Source organism: Homalodisca vitripennis, unplaced genomic scaffold (assembly GCF_021130785.1).
Source record: "Homalodisca vitripennis isolate AUS2020 unplaced genomic scaffold, UT_GWSS_2.1 ScUCBcl_4349;HRSCAF=10478, whole genome shotgun sequence".
NCBI classification, from domain to species: Eukaryota; Metazoa; Arthropoda; class Insecta; order Hemiptera; family Cicadellidae; genus Homalodisca; species Homalodisca vitripennis.
The window spans coordinates 1-23977 of NW_025780478.1; the positions used below are offsets into that span (position 1 = coordinate 1).

The 23977-nt window shown below is 31.7% G+C and overlaps 2 protein-coding genes across 2 annotated transcripts in view; one reads left to right on the top strand and one right to left on the bottom strand.

Annotated features, from left to right (window-relative positions):
* Nucleotides 1–7802: 7802 nt before the first annotated feature.
* On the bottom strand, nucleotides 7803–19801 carry LOC124372920 (cytosolic Fe-S cluster assembly factor NUBP2 homolog; the record flags this gene model as incomplete). The annotated part of the gene is made up of 4 exons (XM_046831332.1): nucleotides 19596–19801; nucleotides 10600–10798; nucleotides 9055–9166; nucleotides 7803–7978 (listed from the first exon to the last, which is right to left on the bottom strand). Coding segments are annotated over exons 1-4 (598 nt in total), but the record flags the coding sequence as incomplete, so codon positions are not given.
* A 1608-nt stretch (nucleotides 19802–21409) lies between these two features.
* Nucleotides 21410–23977, top strand: part of LOC124372921 (intraflagellar transport protein 56-like) — a 29027-nt gene continuing 26459 nt past the window's right edge. The window contains exons 1-2 of the mRNA XM_046831333.1: nucleotides 21410–21549; nucleotides 22753–22881. Coding sequence (XP_046687289.1) covers nucleotides 21547–21549; nucleotides 22753–22881 — 132 coding nt within the window. The 5' untranslated portion in view covers nucleotides 21410–21546. The remainder of the gene's footprint in view (nucleotides 21550–22752; nucleotides 22882–23977) is intronic.

Genomic DNA, 23977 nt, shown 5'->3' on the forward strand with positions numbered 1-23977 from the left:
ACTAATTTTGTTGTTGTAAATATCAGTGCTGTATATTTTGACGATGCCTATTTCATATTGTTGTGACCAATGGCTAATAAACTTCTTGATTCTTGATTCTTGATTAATACTTGACAGTTAAATGTTAAGATTGTGTGATTGAAACTACTTGTTTATTGTGTTATTTATTTATTTTTATTTTTCAAATGTGAGTAAAGGTTTTAAAGAAAAATCACCATTGATTGAAAATAAGAATGGTAGAATGTAAGAAGAGTCTCAATTCACACTTTGGATAATCTTTATATATTTCTTGTGTTCGTGTGTATGTGACTGAACTCCTCCTAAACTACTGGACCAATTTTGATGAAATTTTGTGTGTGTGTTGAAGGGGATTCGAGAATGGTTTAGATTCATGATTTGGTCTGATTTAAATAGTTTATTTAAATAATTTTTTATTTATAATTTTGTTGTTGATGTTGGAGTGTTTTATATTGGATCCGGCAGATTGCATTACGACACTGTTAATACTTTCAGCTGAAGTTCATCAAAGAGGCAGAAACATTTGTTTTACATTTAAAATTTAGAAAATTGTTATTGTAACGTCCTTGATCAGTAATGTAATGCAGATTGCATAGAAGAAGTTATTGCCTATTTCAAATTTAGATTACACCAATGATTAATAAACTATCTAATGCAATGAAAATACTATTAAACGTTGTTATAAAAACCACCTCAAAAAGTCGTAAATGTCTGCACATAAGGTAATCGAATTTGGTTAGATTGAAGGTAAATGAAAAGAGTTGAAAGAAAGACGCTTTATGATCGAAATTGGTTTTCGTTGATACATTTTCTTGATCAGAGCACAAGGCAAACACCACAATAATACTGGAAATATCTTAGACAGAAAATTAATTTTAACAGACCGATTTGATTCTTTATAACATAATTAGTTTATCGAGATTCATCCATATAAGTTAAATTAATTGTACTGAATAACTTATCAACACCTAGCAAAACCAAGAAAGATAGAGGCAGGGAATATGGTACACACTTTCATAATGCACCCAAGAGGCTCACGAAGGAACGACTATCAATTATCTCATGGAATGTTTATAATGTGATAGAAAAAAAAATACATGAATATAGTGTACTGTTTTTCAACAGGAAAATGCGTGCGAAAGCCGCGGGCAACTGCTAGTATACATGATATAAAATATAGTTTATATAAATATTAAATTTCTTCACTATCCTTTTTGCCCTTTTTAAGGAATATAACAGTTTGTGTTATTTTTATAGTAACATTTTTATAAATTCAATAAAGGTCTAGACTACAGTGTTGATATACATATGAGAAAAAGTTTTGTCCAAAATGAGCGTGCATGGTTATGAAAACATTGCTTTTAACTGGACCAATGCTATTTTCATGAATATTTTCATCGCAGTTCCAAATTTCCAATGGATACCTGTGTCTTGTAAAGATGTAATGGTCTCATATAAATTGTCTAGAAAGCTTGAACAGTCAAGATATCTATGGTCTATCAGTGTCTAACTTAAAGCTATTGTGAATGTAATATTAGTGCCACTAATCTTTTGTTATAAGTGCCTAACGGAAGGTATTATTTTCCCTATTAAAATTAATTTTGTCTAAAGTGATTCCTATATTTAATAAAATGTAATAGAGACCTCCCATCTAGTTATAGGCCTATTATGATTAGTAACTGTGTTTGGCAATGTCCTAGAATGAAATTATGCATCTTCACAACTTTACCAGCACTTTGAGATCAACGCTCTTATCTCTGCATGTCAATTTGGCAGGGAGATCTACAATTCAAAGCAGTTCGTCATTTTGTTAAACATACTTGTGTAATCAACTTGTAGATTATTTGGAAAACAAATAATTTAATTCATAATTGTCAACATGGTTTCCGTAAAGGGAGATCAGTGATGACAGCAGCCACTTCCTTTTATTGAATCAGTAATAGATGCTTTGGATTGTAATAAAAAAAAACTGTTGGACTTTTGATAGATCTTAGCAAAGCTTTTGATTCTATTTCTCACTCCAATTTACTAGAAAAATTATACAAACTAGGCATTAAAGGAAAATCTTATGACTGGATTAAATCCCTACCTTGACCATTGAAAACCGTAAACAGTTTGTTGAATTAACCTATCTTGATGGTAAAAATATCGTAAATCATTACAAATCTAATGCAAAACTCATAAAACATGGTGTCCCTCAGGGATCAATTTTAGGACACAATACTATTTGTTTGCTATTTAACAGATTTTCCAGAACTCTGTTGTTCAAGTGGGCATTTGCTTATATGCAGATGACACAAGTATTAATATAAATGAACCTTCCTGGAATGATATAGAAATTAAATTGCATAAAATATTAACAGACCTTTCACAGTACTTTACCAAAAATAACTTATTGCTTGGTCTTCAAAAGACTAATCTCATCTCCTTTCAAAAAAGAAAACATTAAAAATAAATCTGATCCAAAAATCTGTACAGGTGATTTTGAAATTAATCAAGTAAATGAAACAAAACTTTCTAGGTTTGAAACTGGGACCATAGCCTCAGCTGGGACGCACATGTCCAGAAGGTTATGTCAAAAATATCATCTGGTGTTTATGCATTGAGCAAATTAAGACACCTATGTGACCATAATACACTGAAAATCGTATATTTTTCTTACATTCATTCAATTATCAGTTTTGGAATCTCCTTATATGGTGCAACTAGCCAAAAAAATCTTGATTCTATTCTAAAAAAATGCAAAAAAAGTCTATTAGAATTATTCAGGAACCTGAAACCAAAAACCTCAGTTAAAGAACACTTTTCAAAATTAAACATTCTTACAGTTTATGGCCTTTATGTTTACGAAGTAATTTTATCTTTAAAACAAAAGATATCATGATCAAATATTTAATAGTGATTTTCACATGTATAACACCAGACAAAGTAAAGATTTTGCCATTCCCACTCTTCATTCGGCATTTTTTTGCAAGAAAACCTCAGTATGCAGGAATTAAAATTTTTTAACAAAATTCCAGAACATATTAAGGCTGAACCATCATTCAATAAGTTTAAAAAAATACTTAAGGATTACCTAACAATCAAAGTATTATACTCTTTTTAAGGAATTATAAATGCAATAAAGTAAAATTAGCCTAATTTTAAGAAATGTTGAATACTTAAGTTAATGACACTATTCAATGTATTGACTGTAATACCTATGAATAAAGAATTATCTGAATCTGAATTTGTAAATTTTTGAAGATAGGGTCAATGTTGGGGTTATTCTGTGTGATCTCAGTTAAAGCTTTTGATGATTGTGTTGACCACAGAACTTTGATGTATAAATTAAATTACTATGGTCTCTTTGGTACCTCCTTATCCTTTATGACATCATATCTTGAGGGGAGGCAGCAGATTGTTTCAGTAAATGGTAAACTTTCAGAATGTATTAACGTATGTTGGGGTGTGCCACAGGAGTCTGTGATTGGTCCTTTGCTGTTCCTGATAATAATCAATGACATATTATAATGTTCCTTGTAATGTGATTTGTTCTGCTGATGACACAACCTTGGTTAACTCCCAGTGTAGATATACACAATCTAAACGAAGACTGTAAATATTCACAACAAGAAGCTGCTGGTCGGTTTAGAGCCAACGGGTTTTTATAAAATAGGGATATGAGTCAGTTTATTGTATTCAGCCAGAAAAAGGTCTATCCAATTGACCAATGTACAACTTAGGCCTTAGACGAAACCAAACTGCTTGGTGGATAGGAAACTTACCTGGAACAGCCTAACAAACTATATCTGTAATAAATTGTCGAGGGTAGTCTAACCCGATAAAAGTCTTACGTACAAATGTACCAAAATCATATCTTTAAAATAGCCTATTTCAGCTCCTTTCAGAGCATTGTTATATAGTATTACTCTGTGGGGTAATAACATAAAGTGGAGTCAATAACATATTAGTGATTCAGAAGAAATTTATTAGAATATTGGCTGGAGGCAGGGATAAATATGTATACATATTATACATATGTATAATACAAGAAATTGTGATGTACCTTAATGTGGGCTAAATAATGTAGCCAGTAATTATACAATTCAAGGTATCAAACTACTTAAAAACAAGCTTTCCTTGGAGTTAAGAAACATTGAATCAATATCAAAGTTTATCGACTTTTTGATGAGTAGCTTTGTTAAACATCCTTTTTATTCTGTTAACGAGTGCTTTGATGCTGATTTTAATGCTATGTTTTAAAGGCTCTTAATTAGAGAAGGGCATAAATGTTATGGAATAGCATTTCTCCTAAGTTATAAATTATACACTGTGTATATGTACATTTCCATGACCATTGCACGTAAATGTATCTAATGACAATAAACAGTTCTATTCTATTGACTCCCATAACAAAGTCATCATTCACGACAGAAGGCCCTGCATTTTGTGTGATGTTATGAACTATTCTTCCTTTAACACATTCACTGCTAAGCATTTGAGTATTGGCGAAACCCCAGTGCTAATTTTTTAAATTTGTTTAATTAGAAGATATAACTTGCAGAAGTGACATAAAAGCATAAAAGATTATTTTTGACCTATATTTACATTTTTTTTGACATCATTATACGGCGGGACCAATGGGTCCCATCAGCATGGACCAATGCCCATTGAACCTGAAAATTACATTTATTACAAGAACTATTGTATTATTTAGGGGTGTACACGTAACCTTATGACTGTTGATGGTAGTAAAGACAAGAAATTAGGCATTATGTTCCCAAGACTCCTAAAATTATGTAATACGAGGGGGTACCCAAAAAAAACCGGAATTATTTTATAAAAATTATATATTATCAAATTTTTTACAATACGACCTTATCTCCTTCAAAATAATCTCCATTACAACTAATACACTTGTCCCAACGGTATTTCCATTGATCAAAACATTTTCTGCAGTCATCTTTAGAGATGGCTGCAAGCTCGAACTTCGTTTTTTTCTTAACCTCTTCAACGCTATCAAATCGTTGACCTTTCAAGCCTCTTTCCATGTGTGGAAATAAAAAAAAAAGTCGCATGGAGCGAGGTCAGGCGAGTAAGGTGCGTGGGGCAGCGGAACCATGCCGTTTTTGGCTAAAAACTGCCTAACTGAGATGGCTGTGTGTGCCGGTGCGTTATCGTGGTGGAAGAACCAATCTCCAGTCTGCCACAAAATCGGGTCTTTTCTGGCGAGCACTGTTGCGCAATCTTCTTAAAATCTCCAAATAAAATGTTTGGTTGACAGTCTGACCTGGAGGAAACAAACTCAGAATGAACAATGCCTTTAGCATCAAAAAAGCAAATCAACATGGTTTTGATGTTTGATTTGACTTGCCGACATTTTTTTGGACGAGGTGAAGATGGCGACTTCCATTGGCTTGACTGTTGCTTCGTTTCTGGGTCATAACCATAGTACCATGACTCATCACCAGTAATTACCTTTTCCAGAAAATCGGGATCATTTTCGAGATGTTCTTTCAGAAGGCGGCAAGTTTCAACTCGATGTGCCTTTTGATGGTCAGTCAGAAGTCGAGGAACAAATTTGGCAGCAACCCTTTTCAGTCCTAAAATCTCCTGTTTAAAATTCGCTGAACCGAGCTCCAAGTTAACCCACTACTCTCTGATAGTTCCTTAATTGTCTGTCGACGGTCGGTGAGCACAAGTTCACGAATTTTCTCAACATTTTCGTCCGTTCGAGAGGTTGATGGACGTCCAGAACGAGGTTTGTCTTCAATCGACATGTCGCCATTTTTAAATCGAGCGAACCACTCGTAGACCTGAGTTTACCTCATAGCATCATCTTTGTAAGCTGTATTCAACATTAAAATAGTTTCTGCAGCATTTTTACCAAGTAAAAAACAAAATTTCACAGCTGCACGTTGTTCACTTAAACTTGCCATGACAAAAAACGAAACAAGAACAAAACAGGGTTAGCGAAAACAGTCACTACAAACGAACAGAATGCACTAGGACAACGGAACTGGGGTCACTGAGCTCGCAATGGGTTGCGCGACACACGCCATAGCGGCAGGAATGTGTACTACACGCTGCCGGCTGCCAGCAATACAATTCCGGTTACTTTTGGGTACCCCCTCGTATGTTGCGGGACCGATGGGTCCCGTTGTCCTGGCTATAGGTCTTCGTTGATTTATACATGAGTGCACACTCTAAAACAAGATAATTTTCACTGAAAGGCACTAATAGTATATCATTTTATTATTTACAACCATCCCCTGCCTTCTTTGTAGTTTTTTAAACACGTCTTATTTACAATATGTACATCATACCAAACACTTTTTGTTATTGTGCATCTAAATTGTCATGGCACTTGTTATATCATCACGAATCATTGGTAATGTATTATACAAACTACTTTGGGGTCTCTAGATGTCCCAGCCATTGTTTATTTCGCTAACAAGAATCACGAAATAATAGCAAACACAGCACTAGATGAAAATAACTATAGTTAGCTGAACCGAGAAACTATGCACACTAGAACAAAGAACGAAACCGGCCCAACACGCTCACGCTATCAGAAAGGGCCTCTTTGCAGTGCTGCCTAAACAGTGCCGAGAGCAAAACAACAAGATTTGAAGATTTTTACAGTGTATAGCTTATATATTTTTGAGACAATAAAATTCATACTTTTAAATAATAAAACTACAATAGGGAAAAATGTACATACATATAATACTAGATCACATCGACAAGTTGAACAACATAGATTGTGTTTTTTCAAAAAGAAAACTTCTTTTAAAGGAAACAAATTTTTTGACTGTTTACCGCAAAATATTAAACAAGAGAAAAATCCGAACAAATTTCTTAAATCATTAAAAAATTTTTTAATAAAATCTGCATTTTACTCAAACTGAAGAGCTACTTACTCTAAGAAACCATTAAAATAACATTGTGCTTTTCCCCTTTTCGTTTTATTCAAAAGAAAATTGTTAATGACTACTCTGATAGAACAGGTATGAAAGTTGAAAGAAGGTGAAAACACTTAATTTTAAATATTTTTATTTGTAGGCTCAATGTTTGTATGATTGTTTGTAAAACCTGTATTTAGAACTAATGTTGTTCTGGCCCGAAGAAGGGGAAAACCCCTAAACTAATCTGCACAAATATAGTTAAGAATGTGTAATTTTGTGTATAAAGAGGTTCTTGTTTTCTGTTTTGTCTCATTTGTTTTTATTGTTCATAGACATTGTAAATGTTTAAATTAAAACCAATTACTTTGTTGACACTATTTCTTGTACGATATGTACATTTTTATGAAATAAAGATGTTTGATTGATTGAACAATGCCCAGCGGGACCGATAGGTCCTGTGCGCACCCGTGAATGGTGCCGAGACGCTCGGGCGGGACCGAACGGTCCCGCTTAGCACTGAATGTGTTAACTGTCTAATCTACATCTGCACCATTTCATTACTCATCACATTTTTATAGTAAATCTTTCATAATACGATGTTGGACTTTGGCGGTCTTGACATTTCTTACCTTCAAAATTGAACATGTGTCCAAATCTTTTAGTCAGTACAATTATCAATTTTGTTGAACATTTTAGATGACTACAGTAAACACAATATTAGTCATCTATTAAACACAATATTAATCATCTATAAAGGCATCACTATGAAGCTAAATAAATAAGTCCATGTGCAGTTTTGTGCGAAAGGAGCGATGTAATGGCATTGCATTGAAATTATATACTTTTTCGGAAATGCTTCATACATTTAGACCCTTCTCATGTTCTTAGATATACTGATAAAAAAATTAATACTTACTGAACAATGCGGGCAAACAAATCCACTCATATTTTCCAACACACCGAGAACAGGAATGCCTGTCTTCCGGCAGAAGGTTAACTCTTTCCTGACATCCTCTATAGCTACTGCTTGTGGGGTTGTAACAAGAATGGCTCCTTCACAGCCGTAATTCCTTAACAAGCAACCAATTACATGCTATTTATTTATATAGTGAAAAAATAGTCTAGAATATTTCAATTATTGACGTGTAATGTCTTTTCCAGATTGTAATATATACATATATCTTTAAAATGCGATACTTGATTGTGCCCCATCAATTACAATTGTTATTAAATTCTTTTGCCTTAGGTAAGGTTAACTGACAATAAGAATATTTATTAGCAATGTAGTCAGATCTACTGTTAAGTCACAACAGTGTAAGTTTAGTTATAGAGAAGTCATAAAATAGCTTCTATTTTACTGATAACATATAGAAAGAGGAATTTAGAAAAAACTAAGAGAGTATTTCTAGGTCAATAGATATACTATTTGGTGTATTCAAAATATGAGGGGATGCCCCCAAAGGGGATAGGGGGTGCTTATCAAGGATATTTCAAGTCAGACAAAAATATAAAATATAAAATTTTTTATTAATACAAAAGTTTTAAAGTCAATTCACTGGGCAAAATTATTTGAGCAAGTGACACACTATATATGTATTTAACATATTATTGAAATAATTTTTATAGAAAAAAATATATATATATATATATATATATATATATAAAATCATAGAAAGTTTGTTTGTCTCAATTGAATACCACAAAACACTCTATATGTTATACACTACACCTCCAATTAACCGAACTCAGGTCAACCAACCAAAAACCCAGATCAACCGAAATGGTTCCATGAATGTGTATATTAATAAACAAGCAAAATGGTCAATATTTAATAGCAGAACAATGCAATCCTCATCGCTGGAGCGACTGGCTGAGCAAATAACGTGTCCTTAAGATAATTCACCCTCCCCCCGCAACAACCACAGTTGCGTTAAGCCCCAACCTGTTTAAGACAAACATAGTTGCATCCATGATTTTTTTTTAACTACAACATATTTACTAGGTTTTGAAGCTTAGCAATTTTCCGGGTTAAGATCTCCGTGCCTCTATTTTTTTATGGTATTTTATACTTCCTAAACCACCCAATGTGACAGCACCCCCGAAATAATTTTCTATAAACGCCATTGATTGAAACACTACAGCTCACCTTAGATTTTCCATGACAGTAATGTGTTCGTCTGATGTGCCAGGAGGAGTATCAATAACAAGGTAATCGATATCTTGCCAGTACACATCATTTAAGAACTGCCTGATCATTCCTGAAAAATAATGTGCACTTTAGCAAGAACATGATGAGCTATTCAGGTGTGAATATTTATTGCCATTTTATTTAGCAGTGATTATGAGGGAATGGAAACTGTGGTGCTAGCATGTAGTGATGGTTTCACCCCACCAGAAATGATTCAATCATCGATGATACACAACCACACAGTGTTGTAATGTTAAACCGGCATTACATCTGCACAACAATTTAATGCTTATGTTATACTTGTCACGTATGCAACGCATTTCAGTTCTATTAGTATCTAATTATTCTAGTTATGTACTTTTCATAAAATAAATGAACTTTGACAATTTCTTCATAGCTTATAATAATTAAATTTGGAATGATGGGTCAGCTGGTCATCATCCATTGCTACCAAGAGTTGCTATGTATTTGAACACTACCTACAAATAAGTTACACAATAGTTGTAAAGTCTGCACTTGCTGACGACTCAAGAACAGACACTGAGTCACATTCAGCCAGTACTCCACTAAGTAGTAATGGAAATTACAGTCAAATTAGAATGTTCACAGTTTGGTAACGTGGGCAATACATCAAAACCACAGGTATTGTAGGAATTTGAAGTTTTAAAGAAGTGAATTTTGAAATGACAAATGTAATTTTCTCAATGTAATATTCACAATAACCCACTTGTAATTTTACATAGTTTGCAGTGTTGATAATTGTATTGACTAGCACAATCTTGAGTATTATTTTTGTGTATATTGTTTGTAATATTTTAGTAACTTGATTAAGAATCAATCTAAAACTGAACCAACAGAAACTGGTACTAAAAGCACTTTTAGCCAAAGAAACCATTTAACCTAAACAGTTTTTAATGTATGGCTAGACATCTACAGTAGTTGTAAGGTTATTCAAGTTTATATTCTAATAAAATTAGGACATTATACAATCATAACAGTTATTGTATAATGTTTTGTTGTTTGCTTAGTAGAAACTACATGGTCTAATCAAATGTCCATTAGTACTCCATATTCTACTTCCTCAGATCATTCAACAATAAGACATTTTATTTTTTATAATAAAAAAGATTGGAAAACATCAATAACTGAAAAGTTTGATTTAACATTAAGTTTTGATAACATTTAATCAAGGAGTTAGTAAATATTTAACTACATTTATTTAACTCTAATACATTTAACTAATTTTGATAAAAAGCAATTGAATCAATTTTAAGACAACGAAATTGTTTACAATCATTAATTAATTCATTAATGTTTCGTGTTGAAGAAAGATGGAAGAAAAACACAATACTCAGTATTACAAAATTTGACACTTTATGAAGTATCCTAACAAACCCAATAATAAAATATATTCTCTTAACCTGCAATAGATTTTATAATTATTTAAAAACAAAATCAAATCACAGAAGTAATAAATGAGTTTTTCAAATCTGACTGTCTCACCTGTTTTCTTTGGTCCACGCCATACTACACTATCATTTCTAGACTTTAGTAAAAATCCAATAGACATAACTGCAAGTTTTTGGTCAGAATCTAAATATACTGGCACCCATCCTTCACTGCACTGATGAACTTCTTGGTTCTCCAAGCCAAGAAGATAGGGAATACTGGGGCCACATAAATCCACATCTAGTATTCCAACCTGGAATAAACAATCAAACACCGTAACAATGTTATTCATACACATAGCATTAGTCTCTGGAATTGAGTAGAATACAAAAAAGCTTATGTATCATAAATCCATTTTCAGTTCTCTTTATTTTTCAACGAGTTTCATGGCTAAAAATATAACCCCAAATAAACCGCAAGACCACTTTCTGCAGGACAAATAATCAATTGAAGCTCTGAATTTCACTAGTAAATTCACACAGAATTATGCCATATTTCATCCTGACTCACAAATATCCTTGAGAGTTTCACGAGAGGAGAAATTTAAAAGGCAACGTTGGAAAAAATCATAGAATTCTTTTTTTTTCACATAAATATAAACACACACACATAATTTTCACAATAAGTCAAATAAAGACTGTTCTTTCTAATAAAGTAGTTTAGGTCAAAGTTAAAACTGTTACAAAAATAGTGGTCTCTGGTCTAATACCAAAGTACCTATAGGCTATTAGTCTCATGAAAAAGAATAAATATCTTACCTGTATCTTAAACTACTCAGGTCACATATGTTGGTCTTATGAAAAAAAAAAAAACAAAAACTTACCTGATCTAACCACTTGCTGTCATGCATGCGCTCCAACCTACCCTGCCCAAGTGCCAACTGCCCTAATAAAAAACAAACCAAGCTTAAGTCACACAAGAGATAAAAAAGTATAGTAGGGTGGTAAACGCTTGGGTAGGGCATTTGGCACTTAGATAAGGCAATTAGCGGCCACTAACACAATCGGAATATTATCAAATATCTATAATATCAAATACGACATTAGACCTATAGATATTCATAAATAATCATTGCCAGCTTTTTTTATTTAGATAGTGACATCATTACCAGATGTTGATATTTCGTTTATGTAGAGGAAGGCTAGTGCCAACAATAAAAAAAATTGGTGATGAATATGCATTGGCTCAAAATGTTTATTATAAACACTGATCAATATCTTAAATGGCTGCAAAAAAAGAGTTAGCTCCTAAAATCCGAAGTATTCTGTTTGTGTAGTAAGGAGCACCAAACTAGAATTAAAGGTGAAAATCAGATAAAAGTCAGAACAGAACAAACATGATGTAAAAAACGCACTTAAGAAGAATTTTTTGAACATTCTAAATTTGGTATTAGAAATATACCAAAATCATGTACTATGTACAACTTTAAATCAAACAAACCAAACTATGACATTACTAATTCTATGAATGAATTTAGTTTTTATGGCAACAGTACTTGCAGAAATACTATTTCAAGATTGGCTAAAGTAATCGTAAAGTACAACGCTGCACAAACAAACTTTAAGTAAAGTTTAGTAATTTTATGTAATCTTAAACAACTACATTTCTTTTTACATATAAAAAGTATAGCTTCTCTATTATTAACATTTTTAAAGCCTAAAATGTAATTCAGCTCGACATCATTGTTTCAAAATTTATTCAAAGTAAAAACGTGTTTGGAAATAAATTCAAGATTAAAAATCATGTGTTTCATTATTGACTAATGGCAGCAAGAGCAGTGACATACTTGTCATTTTTTTTTCCACAAGCATTCACGTTTATCCTTGAAAATACATATGGTAAGTAAATGTTATTGTTTCATTGTTATATATTTATTATATTTTAATTTGTAAATTATATTAATATTTATACATTAATTTCTAAGATTGAAAACTAGTCAAACCATTATTTTTCTTTGAAATATCTATTACGTTATTTGGACCCATTTTGAGCTTTTCAGTCCTTTAGATGGGTCTAAAATATTGATGATTCCATATCCATTCGATAGGCTAATCATCATCCAAATGTGTTGGTGGCAGCTTATTATATTGCAACCTAATTATAAGACAATAAGACATTTTATTTAATCCTTCAGCATGTTACATACATTGCAATAGATATTGTCATTTAGTTTAAACAGTCATTCTCAGTTTTTTAATCCTTAGGTATATCAAGGATTAGAAAGTAGATATAATACAAGTACTAATATTCAGATTAAATGTTGTACAACCTCTTACTACTTAATAGGCTACAACTTCATATCATATCTTTTTATGGCTTTTATAATATTCATCTAATTTATAGAATGGATTTCTAGATAGCCACTCATGTAACACTACTGAAAACTTTTTCTCTGCTAGATTTTGCCATGAAGCAGGTAGACTATTGTAAATTTGTAAAACTATTTCTGGTATCATGGTAATGCGTCATGTTTCTTAAAAGGTATTTGTTAAAATCTTTCTTAACTAAAAGTAAAACGTCAAATATATACAAATTTACAATGGTTAAAATACTGGTTTTTACAAAAAGTGGTCTACAATGAGTTAATGGCTTAGAGCCAGTTAATATTCTTACTTGCTTTTTTCTGCAGGGTTAAAATCTTCTCTATGCCTACCCCATTCCCCCCATACCACTAAACCATACCTTATAATACTTTCAAAAAAATGAGTAGTAGGCCATTTGTACATAACTGGTAGTTACATGATTCCTTAAATTAGCTAGTAAACATATTACTCTAGACAATTTTTTACAAACACTATCAATGTGACATTTACATGAAAGTTTATAATCAATATTTATTCCTAACAAGGTAACTAATTATTAACATCATGTTTTATATTTACAGATCTTAAAGAAACAAGTAACTTTTGAGTTTTATCTTTGTTCAATCGAAGGCCATTGATTTCAAACCAAGAGGTTGCGTCCAACAAAGTGCCCCTCAGACAACAAATTAAGCTGTTCCATATTTTTATGTACATTAAGGAAAGAGGTATCATCCGCGTAATATTGTGGTAAAGTTTAACAGATTGAAACTTAAGTCATTTATTAAAATTAAGAATAGTAATGGCCCCAAAACCGACCCTTGAGGGACTCCAATATTTATTTCAAACAATCTTGGATCTCTTTCCTCCTATCTCAACTAATTGTTTACGATCTTTGAGATAGGATTCCAAGACAGCTAGGTTTGTACCATGAAAACCGTAAAATTGCAATTTTTTTCCCACAATACATCATGCTGCACAGTATCAAAAGGCTTTGCTAAGATCACATAAAGTGACCTGAGCTGCACAAACCGCCTTCTAAAGTTAATAAAAATTTGTTCCACAAGAGTATCTATGGCCTATACAGTTGATCTTCCAGTGCGGTAGCCAAATTGACTGTCACTAAATAGATTATGGAATTCAAAATAGTGACAGATCTGAATCTTGAGCACTTTCTCATAAATTTTAGCCAACACTGGTATACATGAGATCGGACGATGACTACTTGGTTTGATAGGATCCCCTTTTTTGAAAATGGGCACCACTCTACTTTAACTTTAAAAAATCAGGAAATGTACCTTCTATAATATTACGATTTATACAATATTGTTAGAGGCTCCAATATTTTCCAAAACAACTTCTTTTAAAAGATCACTGGACATGCCATATAAACATCTCTCGTTGTTGAACTTTTAAGAGATATAATTATATTATACACCTCATTCAAAGACACTGTACAAAAAGTAAAAATTAAAAAATGACTTCATTGTAGTGCATGATCCAAGACACCTCACTGCTGAACTGGGAGAAGCATTCATTTTAGAACTGATTTCTTCCACTGAGGTTTTACAAAAACTGTTGAACTCATCTGGTTTGGATATTTGGTTTTTTATTGGTTGAAGAAGTCTTCCCTGGTGCTCTGTTTGATGATGGTCCCATGCAGCTTTACATTTGTTTGAAGAACTTTCAATTATTTCCTCATTTTTCGCCCTCTTGGCTTCCTTCAAAGCAGATCTATAATGGCCCACTCAAATTCTTCAACAGAGTTAAAAGCTGAATCATTTCCTTGTTTTCTGCACAAGTCTTTACACAGTAAAATATTGTTCTTCATAATAGCAAGCTGTGGTGTATACCAATTCAAAGTTGGCTTACTTTTTTTGTTAAGCTCCTGATTATAGACTTACACACCTTTTTTTGGAAAGGACTTTTCAAATAAAACCCAAAAAATGTATTGAAAAAATTTTTCAAAACAAATACAGGCAGACTCATTCTGTTGCAAAGTTTGCCATAAAATCTTCAATCGCCAACATTTTTCTAAACTTCACTATTTTGCTTTTTGTTATTGGCCTAAACACAACCTGCGTTTGATTTTTTACCAAACCATTAGTGGACATACACAAACTATCTAAATATATTTCTAAATACAGAGCATCATGATCAGATAAATCTGGTCTCAGAATCTCACACTTATAATTTTGTAAATTTATATTGGTAATTATATTGTCCTAAACAAGATTCACCTCGTGTGGGTTTGTTATTTGTGCAATACATATTATATTGTCTGAGTATATTTAAAAAAACTATCAACACTATTTTTTTGAGTTAAAACGTCAAATTCTGCATTTATATCTCCACCTATAACAATTTTTACATTTTAGGCCAACTAAGTATCTTAAAAGCACTTCTAGGGTTTGCAGAAAAATATCAGTCCTTCCCTTAGGTGATCTATAAAGTGAAACTATTATTACATTTTCATTAACGAGTTCTATACCAGTCACTTCAAAATGGAGTTCTTGACAATACATGCTTAAGTCTATTGTTTTAAAAATAGAATTAGCCCTTGGATAAGTAAGTTTTACCACAAATGTGAGTCAAGTGGTTCGATTTGGTAAGTTTTTTCAAAGTTTCCTTACCACTACACTTGAGGTTACTCAAGTCTTTCCTCAGTTTTATTCAATACATATTGTGGGTAGACTTTAATAAGCAGCGTCTACACTTATTATTCGATTGCTATTATCAAATGGTTCGGTTGTTTTTATTCGAAGGATAATGCAATATTACAATTTGTTTAACTTATCATATGATTACAACTTATTAGTTATTGTAATTTTAATGTAAACAATAAACAACAAGAAGTAACTTAATATTCTGAGACTTTGAAAATGGCAGTGAATATGTTGAAAATATGTAAGATATTTCTCACAAGTGATGAGATTTGTTTAAGTAGCTTCAACATGTGGGTTTGGCTCCTAGTAATATATGGGAAGAATTCTTTCCTCCATTTCACACTAACGCATTTACTTATTGATCAAGCCGGGCAAGTTATAAATATTGTAAGGTTTCTTTGATATTTAAGTCTAGGCCATAGTTGGTTTTGTTGTTTAGTGATGTTATTGTAGAATTTTTTGGTTTAGGGTACGATAAGCAGACCCGGATTTTTATATCGAAATTGGCAAACGATATTGCTTAATCATAACCATCGATATAACCAATTGATACTGATTAATTATTTTGAACAATTAACTTAATCTATATCAACAGCTGTACACATTTTCAAATAATACATATATGTATATATATATATATATATATATATATATATATATATATACGTTGTATATATTTAACAATAATTATTATTATATATATACACAATACAATTACATGTGTATAATTATTTATGAGTTTTAATAAGTATATAGGAAAACTATATAATTATATATATATATATATACTTATATATATTTATATATATATATATACTTATATATATTTATATATATATATATACTATATTTTAAAATTAAAAAATGAGTACATATTTTAATTTAAAACATATGATTGTTATTTAGAACTATAGATACTTTATATTCTTAGGATTCGAGATGCGAATATTAAGTATCAGTAATTGTATATTCTTCGATATATAAGAAACGGGTCCGCTTATCGTACCCTACCGGAATTTGTGTATTTAAAATTGTTAATGTACGAGATTCTTCTTGTTACGGTAATTTATTATAACTTTTATTGTGTACGATTTTTACAAACATCGAAGTTGGATAATATATCAAACTGTTAGATAGCCTAATAGCAATCGGATAACGAGTGTAAGCCAGGCCAGGCCACTTATTAACCCTTTGGGTGCCAAGGGCCGATATTATCGGCTCACTATATTTAACCAAAGCGTGCCGAGAGCCGATATTTTTGGCCACTTTACGTTGAACCGAAGTGTGCCGAGAGCCGATGTTTTCGGCCCTTACGTTTAAACCAAGTGTGCCGCGGGCCGATATTTTCGGCTTTGCGATTGTATTATTTCTTTAAATCATATAGTAAGCGAATCTTCATAACAGATACATCAAACGAAAGGGGAAGAGTTACTTGACAAATTGATATATAATTTGTTATTAGTATAAGGTCCAGGACAGTATGTGTCAAGTGCACCCGGGGTTGCCACCTTGACTGTCTCCCCCGCCCACGAGTGTAAATAGACTGAACGTTTATGTAACAATGTATATATTTTATACAGAGACATTTCTTTGCATAGTTTTTTATAGACTTAGTAAACATTTTTTCAATAGGCCTATGCTATAGGACTATAGGCACTAAAAAATAGTGAGTGATTGAAGATTGGACTTTTCTGCCTTTCAATAACTGGAGGGTGAGTAAAAGCAAATAATATAAAAAAATAGGCTATTTGTCATGATTTTATTTTTTGTGAACATGCATTAGGGTCCTAACTAATGTTTTTCAACCATCTCAATGCTAGTTTAATAAATATAGTTTTGTTTAGAAAAGTCCTTACAATAACAATGCCCTTACATTACATTGTCAATATTTTAGCATTTTAGTCCAAATGTAAAGTTTTATTAAAAATCTTATATAAAACTTTTATTTCTCAATATTTCTTTCTAAAATTTTCTATATTGGTTTCATAATTATACATACTAATGTAAAATGTAACATATGTTTACATAAATAGTAAAATAATATAAGTTTTCTAATTAAAAAAATAAAAAATTTATTTTTATTTCTTTTTTTAGTTTACTTATTTATATTTTTGGATATTTTCATAAACATTGGTAATTCTAAGCAATATATGGGTCAACCTCGATTTTTCTCATATTGCAATATAATGTTCCAATAGTCAATTAGAAAAGGAAAGGAAATGACTAGAATTTCTTGCCGGAAAGCAGTTATAGGGAGCAGGCAACCGTTCCAATAGTCAATTAGAAAAGGAAATGACTAGAATTTCTTGCTGGAAGCAGTTACAGGCAACCGCGAGAATTACCTATTAGTGATCAGGGGCACTGACGTGATCAGGGCTTTCAAATTTGGAAACTACTCGAGTTAATTTTTTTTCTAAAAGGAGCAAGCAGCGCGAAGCGCTGCGCAGCGGGCAAGCATCGTGCGTGATCTTCGTCCATACTGAATTGATTCAGGCCAAAGGAATGACACAGATTCCTTTACCAGATTTTTTACGGGGATTTTGTATTGGGCGGATTATATTGGTTTACTTTGCTTTCCAGCATGTAATTATGTGTTTAAAAATTGTTTTTACATACATTACCTACATTATATTGTAATATGTAATAACAATTTATCAGAAATTTTTAATAAAAAAAAGGATCACGCACGATGCCTGCCCGCTGCGCGCAGCGCTTCGCGCTGCTTGCTCTTTTAGAAAAAAAATTAACTCGAGTAGTTCCAAATTTGAAGCCCAGATCACGTCAGTGCCCCTGATCACTAATAGGTAACTCTACAGCAATATATGACCGTCTGGCGGTTGCCTGCCCCCTATAACTGCTTTCCGGCAAGAAATTCTAGTCATTTCCTTTTCTAATTGACTATTGGAACATTGTATTGTAATATGAGAAAAATCGAGGTTGACCCATATATTGCTTAGAATTACCTAAACATTTGTTATTACATAACAGTATATTTCATAACCTACAAAACAAAACAAAAATTGTCCATTTATCAGTATTAGGATAGGAGTTATACAATTTTTAGTCTAACATAACAAAAATTAGCTGTTTTGGGCTTGGCACACTTGGCTGTTATAGGCCATTTACCACTGGCACTCAGGAAACACCCACAGCTCACATGCATGGCATTACTCAAAACGAATCTTGAAAAATTTGCTTGGCATCCAAAGGGTTAAAGTCTCCCTAATATTGTTATTCTATTCAATTGTTGGGTAGGGTACGATAAGTGGATCCGGTTTTTTATATCGAAGAATGTAATAATCAATACCTAATATTCGCATCTCAAATCCTAGACTATCAATCGATATAAAGTATCGGTATCAATTTACAATAACGTGACCATGGAAAGGTATGTTAATTTTTTTTCCCTGAAAACTACAATTTTTTCCTGAAAACAATAGTGAAGGAAAAATTCGTCGGCAACGAAAATCAAAGGAGTTACGATTTTTTGAAATCCTCTGAAAACTCTGTTTTTGACAGTACCACTGGCAATTTTACTGAAATGATGACGTTAAATCCTGTCAACGATGCCTGCCCGCTGCGCAGTGCTGCGCACTGCTTGCTCTTTTAGAAAAAAAAAATTAACTCGAGCTTGCAAAAGTCGAATCCCAGATCACGTGATGCCCCTGATCCTTAACCCTCCAAGTGTTGTTTCGACAAAATTTTGTCGGTTATTTTCCATCCTTAATGCAATAATGCCCGAAAGGCATCAATATAATACAATGATATACTTTCCCCCCAGTTTATATGCACCTGTGATAATAATACTTGGCTATAAATGCCCAACCCATGAAAAAAAGTCCATTTTTCATGGTCACGGTATTGTAAATAAATACCAAAGTATCTATAGTCCGCAATAAAAATCATATGTTTTAAATTAAAATATGAATCTAATATTTATAGTGATATTACCCTACCCCAATTGTTAAATACTTTGCAATAAAAAATTTAGTAAACATGCAAAGTGGAGCTTCTAAACATTTACCATCCTATTTTCAACTTTGGTTATGATTTTTATGACTAGCACGATAGCTAACATACTCACCTTATAACCAAATTCTTTTAAAGATAAAGCAAGTTGAACACTAACAGTGGATTTTCCGACTCCACCTTTACCAGATAACACCAAAATTACATGCTTTACACCCTTTAACATTATAATGTCGATTATGGTAAGGTTATAGCAGCAAATTCATAACAAACCAATTACAATGGGAATTAGAACTGAAAAAAGTGATTACAACAGACAGCAGACTGCAGCTTCAAGAGTATATAATAAAAAAAATTGAGTAGAGTGAATCAGTTGAAAAATAAATCTTGTTAGACTCAATTCGATAATATGAATACTGTATTTTCCTTCTAAGGTACAATACAAATAAATTTGTTTATATAAAAAAATATGTTTTAGGAATTTTAGAAATAAAATGTTGTAAAATACAAAATTTCACTGTTTTATAAAACTTTATATAATGTAATATACGTATATATATCGTAATTGCAGGTTATAATGTGCAGGCGCTTTGAAAACTTTTCTTCATTTTATTCGTTTATATTCACGACATAAGCGAATAATTCAGATAATAACTATCCTATCTTCTAAGTTAGACTAAATTACGGATACATGTGAAATTTGATTGAAAATTGGTTCAGTCGTTTTGGAGTTTATTGGCAACATACATCGTGACTCAAGATTTTTATATATATAAGATTTACAATACTTTATATATAATTGTGTTGATCTGGTTAAAGATAAAACTCCATAAAATTTAACTGAAAATATCTTGTCCTAAAAAAAACTCCTTATAATCTCTATATTTAAATAACATTTTATCGTGCACGTTCAAACGCTTAATCTAGGTCTAAAAAAACATTGGTATGATTTGTTTCAATTCTTGTGTAGTAGCCTATCTTCTGATACTCTCAATAGTTGGTGAAAGGTTCAGAAACCGAAGTGATGACTGGATATAAGAGAAGAACTATTTAAATATATATCTATACTTTAATTACCATTTTCTCAAATAGTTTCTAGATTGTAGGGAGAAGGCTACTTAGACGATAACTGTTTACTTGAACGAGAGTTTTCCGTTTATGAATTAAAATAATTTGCGAATGTTTCATAGTTGTTGGTAAGTAGAAAATACTTACGCAAACGATGAATAGAGGAAATGAAGTTAAATAAAAGAAGTTGTGATCTACGTAATCTGTTTAGTACTATGTTAGACACACCATCAAAATATTTTAAAACCTTTTTAGACTGTATGTGGAATAGTAATGAGGTATGAGTTTCTTATGTGAAAATTGTTATCCTAAAATCTCATTAACGACATAACTAATATGTAATATGTCTTTCTCTCTCTTACAGACGTACTTGACTAACTTGCATTGAATAGAATTACAGAATTAATCCAAGATCCCACCAATGTAGAATTCCGTTTTTTATATATCAGTTTCTCAGTTGTTCACGGTTCACAATAATTTTATACATGTAACAAAACATTTTACTGTATCAAACTTTGTTTAATTTAATGTATTTATCACGTTGTCCTATATCGTGTTTATAACAGCATAGTACGAAACATATCATTGGAAGTCTGCCAGTTTTTTAAAATTTATGATTAAAGTAAAGATCCTCAATAATAGTTTTAATATCAGTGCTATCGTAAGAAACTAATATTCTATATTTATGTGAAATTTAAACATCAAATATAAATCCAACCTAAGTGCATTAAACTGTAGTATATTTTCAAAACCCAGGCTTGCAATGGTATGTCCCATACTACTATAACTTTTTTTATGGAAAAACGTTACGTAGTTTTTATAGATTTCTTCTATGGCAAGAAGCAAGTTGCCATGGTAACGTAACCAAAACAAACAGAATACGCGTACTATCATTATTTCTACACTACTTATTATTTTTCTTATATGATTATTAAGTTGTACAACTAATCAATGTTACATATTCTTATTTCGCTATAACTGATAAGAAATATATCAAAATGGTGAGTACCAAATAATTTTATTTACTTTCTATGAAAATGTTACCCCTTGACGGTTATGACCATAGGACCTACAGAGAGTTGTTATCTTTTCACAACTGACAGGTTTCCCCACAGTCTCCGTCAGAAATCTATAGCCATAGGAGCTATGCTTTTAAATAGTTATTCCAGTTATTAATTTACTGAAATAATATGGCATACTTTTTACAGCTTCAAACGGTTCTTTATGTAGGCAGGAACATTTTCTTTAGGGGTGGCAGCCTGTGGGTAGTGGAGGAAAGGCTTTCATTTGACAGGTGTTCTAGTGCTTCTTATCATGCTAAAGCAATCTAAAGTTATTGACTTTTAGAATTTATTTAATTATAACACAGTATTATCTTTTAATTCAATTTATTTACTAGTACATTGAAAGAAATATTTACTTTATAAACCCATGTTAGTAAAAAAGAGGTGTGATTTCGAAGTTATTTTTTGATAAATGACTAGAAGGGCGAGGATATGATAATTATAAGCTATTAAAGATTCAGGGGAGATAGTTGTTGGGGGTAAGGAAAAACGTGTTCAGCACATCCATGATTGCAATTAAATCTGAAAAAATTTCTGGACTTGCTGAAGTTTGTCTGGCACCTAAAACTCAGTCTATAGAACAAGTGCTGATACAACTAACTTGGACTTCCTAACAGGTCACATCAAACTACAACACATAGCATGACTTAAATAAAATCCTGCTCATCCAAAAATTCAACCACACTTCTTTATGTAAAACTAAATAAACACCTTCTATTTATTAGATGGTGTATAATGCTTAAAAATATAATGTTAACGAAACATTTTCTCTGAAAATATTTATAAATTAGACAAGCATGCTGAATTTCATTCTTAAAATTGCACTATACTATTTTTTTTCTAAACCGTGTTAATTTATTTTAGCATACAATAAAAATAAAATCTAATTTAAAAAAAGAAGTTTTATAGTGATGCAGTTTGTGCCATTGTGTTTAACAATAAACAACTATAGGATAAAATATTTCAGCAGAAAACTAACATTTTATATTTTTAACCATCACAATACAAAAATGTGTACCGTATATGTGGGAGTCAGCGGAGAGACTTATATGGATATGTTATAATAACTCATTCCCAATTTCTTCTTTCATTAAGTACAACTTCTGCTAGCCATTATCAGTATTTCTTTTTAAATTACAGATCTTATCTCGGATGAAACCAGCTGTTGGAGCTGGACCATCAGACCAACAAAGTAATTCAAAACAGGTTCCAACTTTAGAGGAATTTCTCGAGAGACGTGACTATACTGGAGCTATAACTATTTTGGAAGTAAGTATAGGTATTTGAATACATACTAGCCTAATATGTAAACAATTAAAATTTGTACGAATAATATTCCAAAGCAATTAGCACCTTAAACAGTTACTTGTTTGTGCTACATATCAGTTTATTTACAAAGTGAACAATTGTCATCCTTATTCAGTTGTGTTTATTGTATTTAATTTACTAAATTTATTGTATTTACGTAAAAATTAATCTACAGATAATAAAAACATCTTGCCATTTACAACTAAATTTTACTTGTGTCTGGAACTGATTACTCACCTCATGGAAAAATTCCTTGGCTATGGGCTGATGAGATCTATGCTGTGCAGTTAGTTCATTACATAATGAGTAAGCAGTACTCAACTACACATCCAAATAATCTTCATAAAATTCCAATAATGCAATCAATGTGCTATGAAAAGAACAACTATATATTTGTACTATATATATAGTTGTTACACAATTAATTATACACACACACACACACACACACACACACACATATATAATATATATTTAATTCTTGATTGAAACAAAATATCTCTACCCAATTGGAGAGTATCTCTGGAAGCAAATGAGGAAATTTAAAATAACTTTTTGTAACATATTGTACAAAAGGGTGAATTTTGCACCACAAAAGTGTTAATAATCTAGCACTCTGTTGGCATCTAGCAAGGGATAAATCTAAATTCCTTGTCTTGCTTTAATCAAGTAAACTTATAAGGTGGTTCCAATATATGAGATTGGAGGAGACTCTAGGACTGAATGATTGATACATCTGGAAGTTTTGTTATAAAGATGAGTCAGCAAAACAAATAACCTCAGGAAGTTTGTATAATTTCACTGTAACACACTACTGAAGGAGAGTTGAAAGTTGAGGAGTACAAAAGATCTGTATTTGCTGTGGAAAACTTTACAATGAACTCTAAGTAAGACATATTATTAATCACAATAATATTGTTTATTTCCTGTAAAGTTTTGCTAAAAAATAAAGCACCATTGTAAAGCAAATTATTTGCTCTTGTCTTTAAACTTACTGCTACTTCTCTTTTTAGATAACGTTGAATTAACGATAAAAGGTATGTTCTACTATATACAT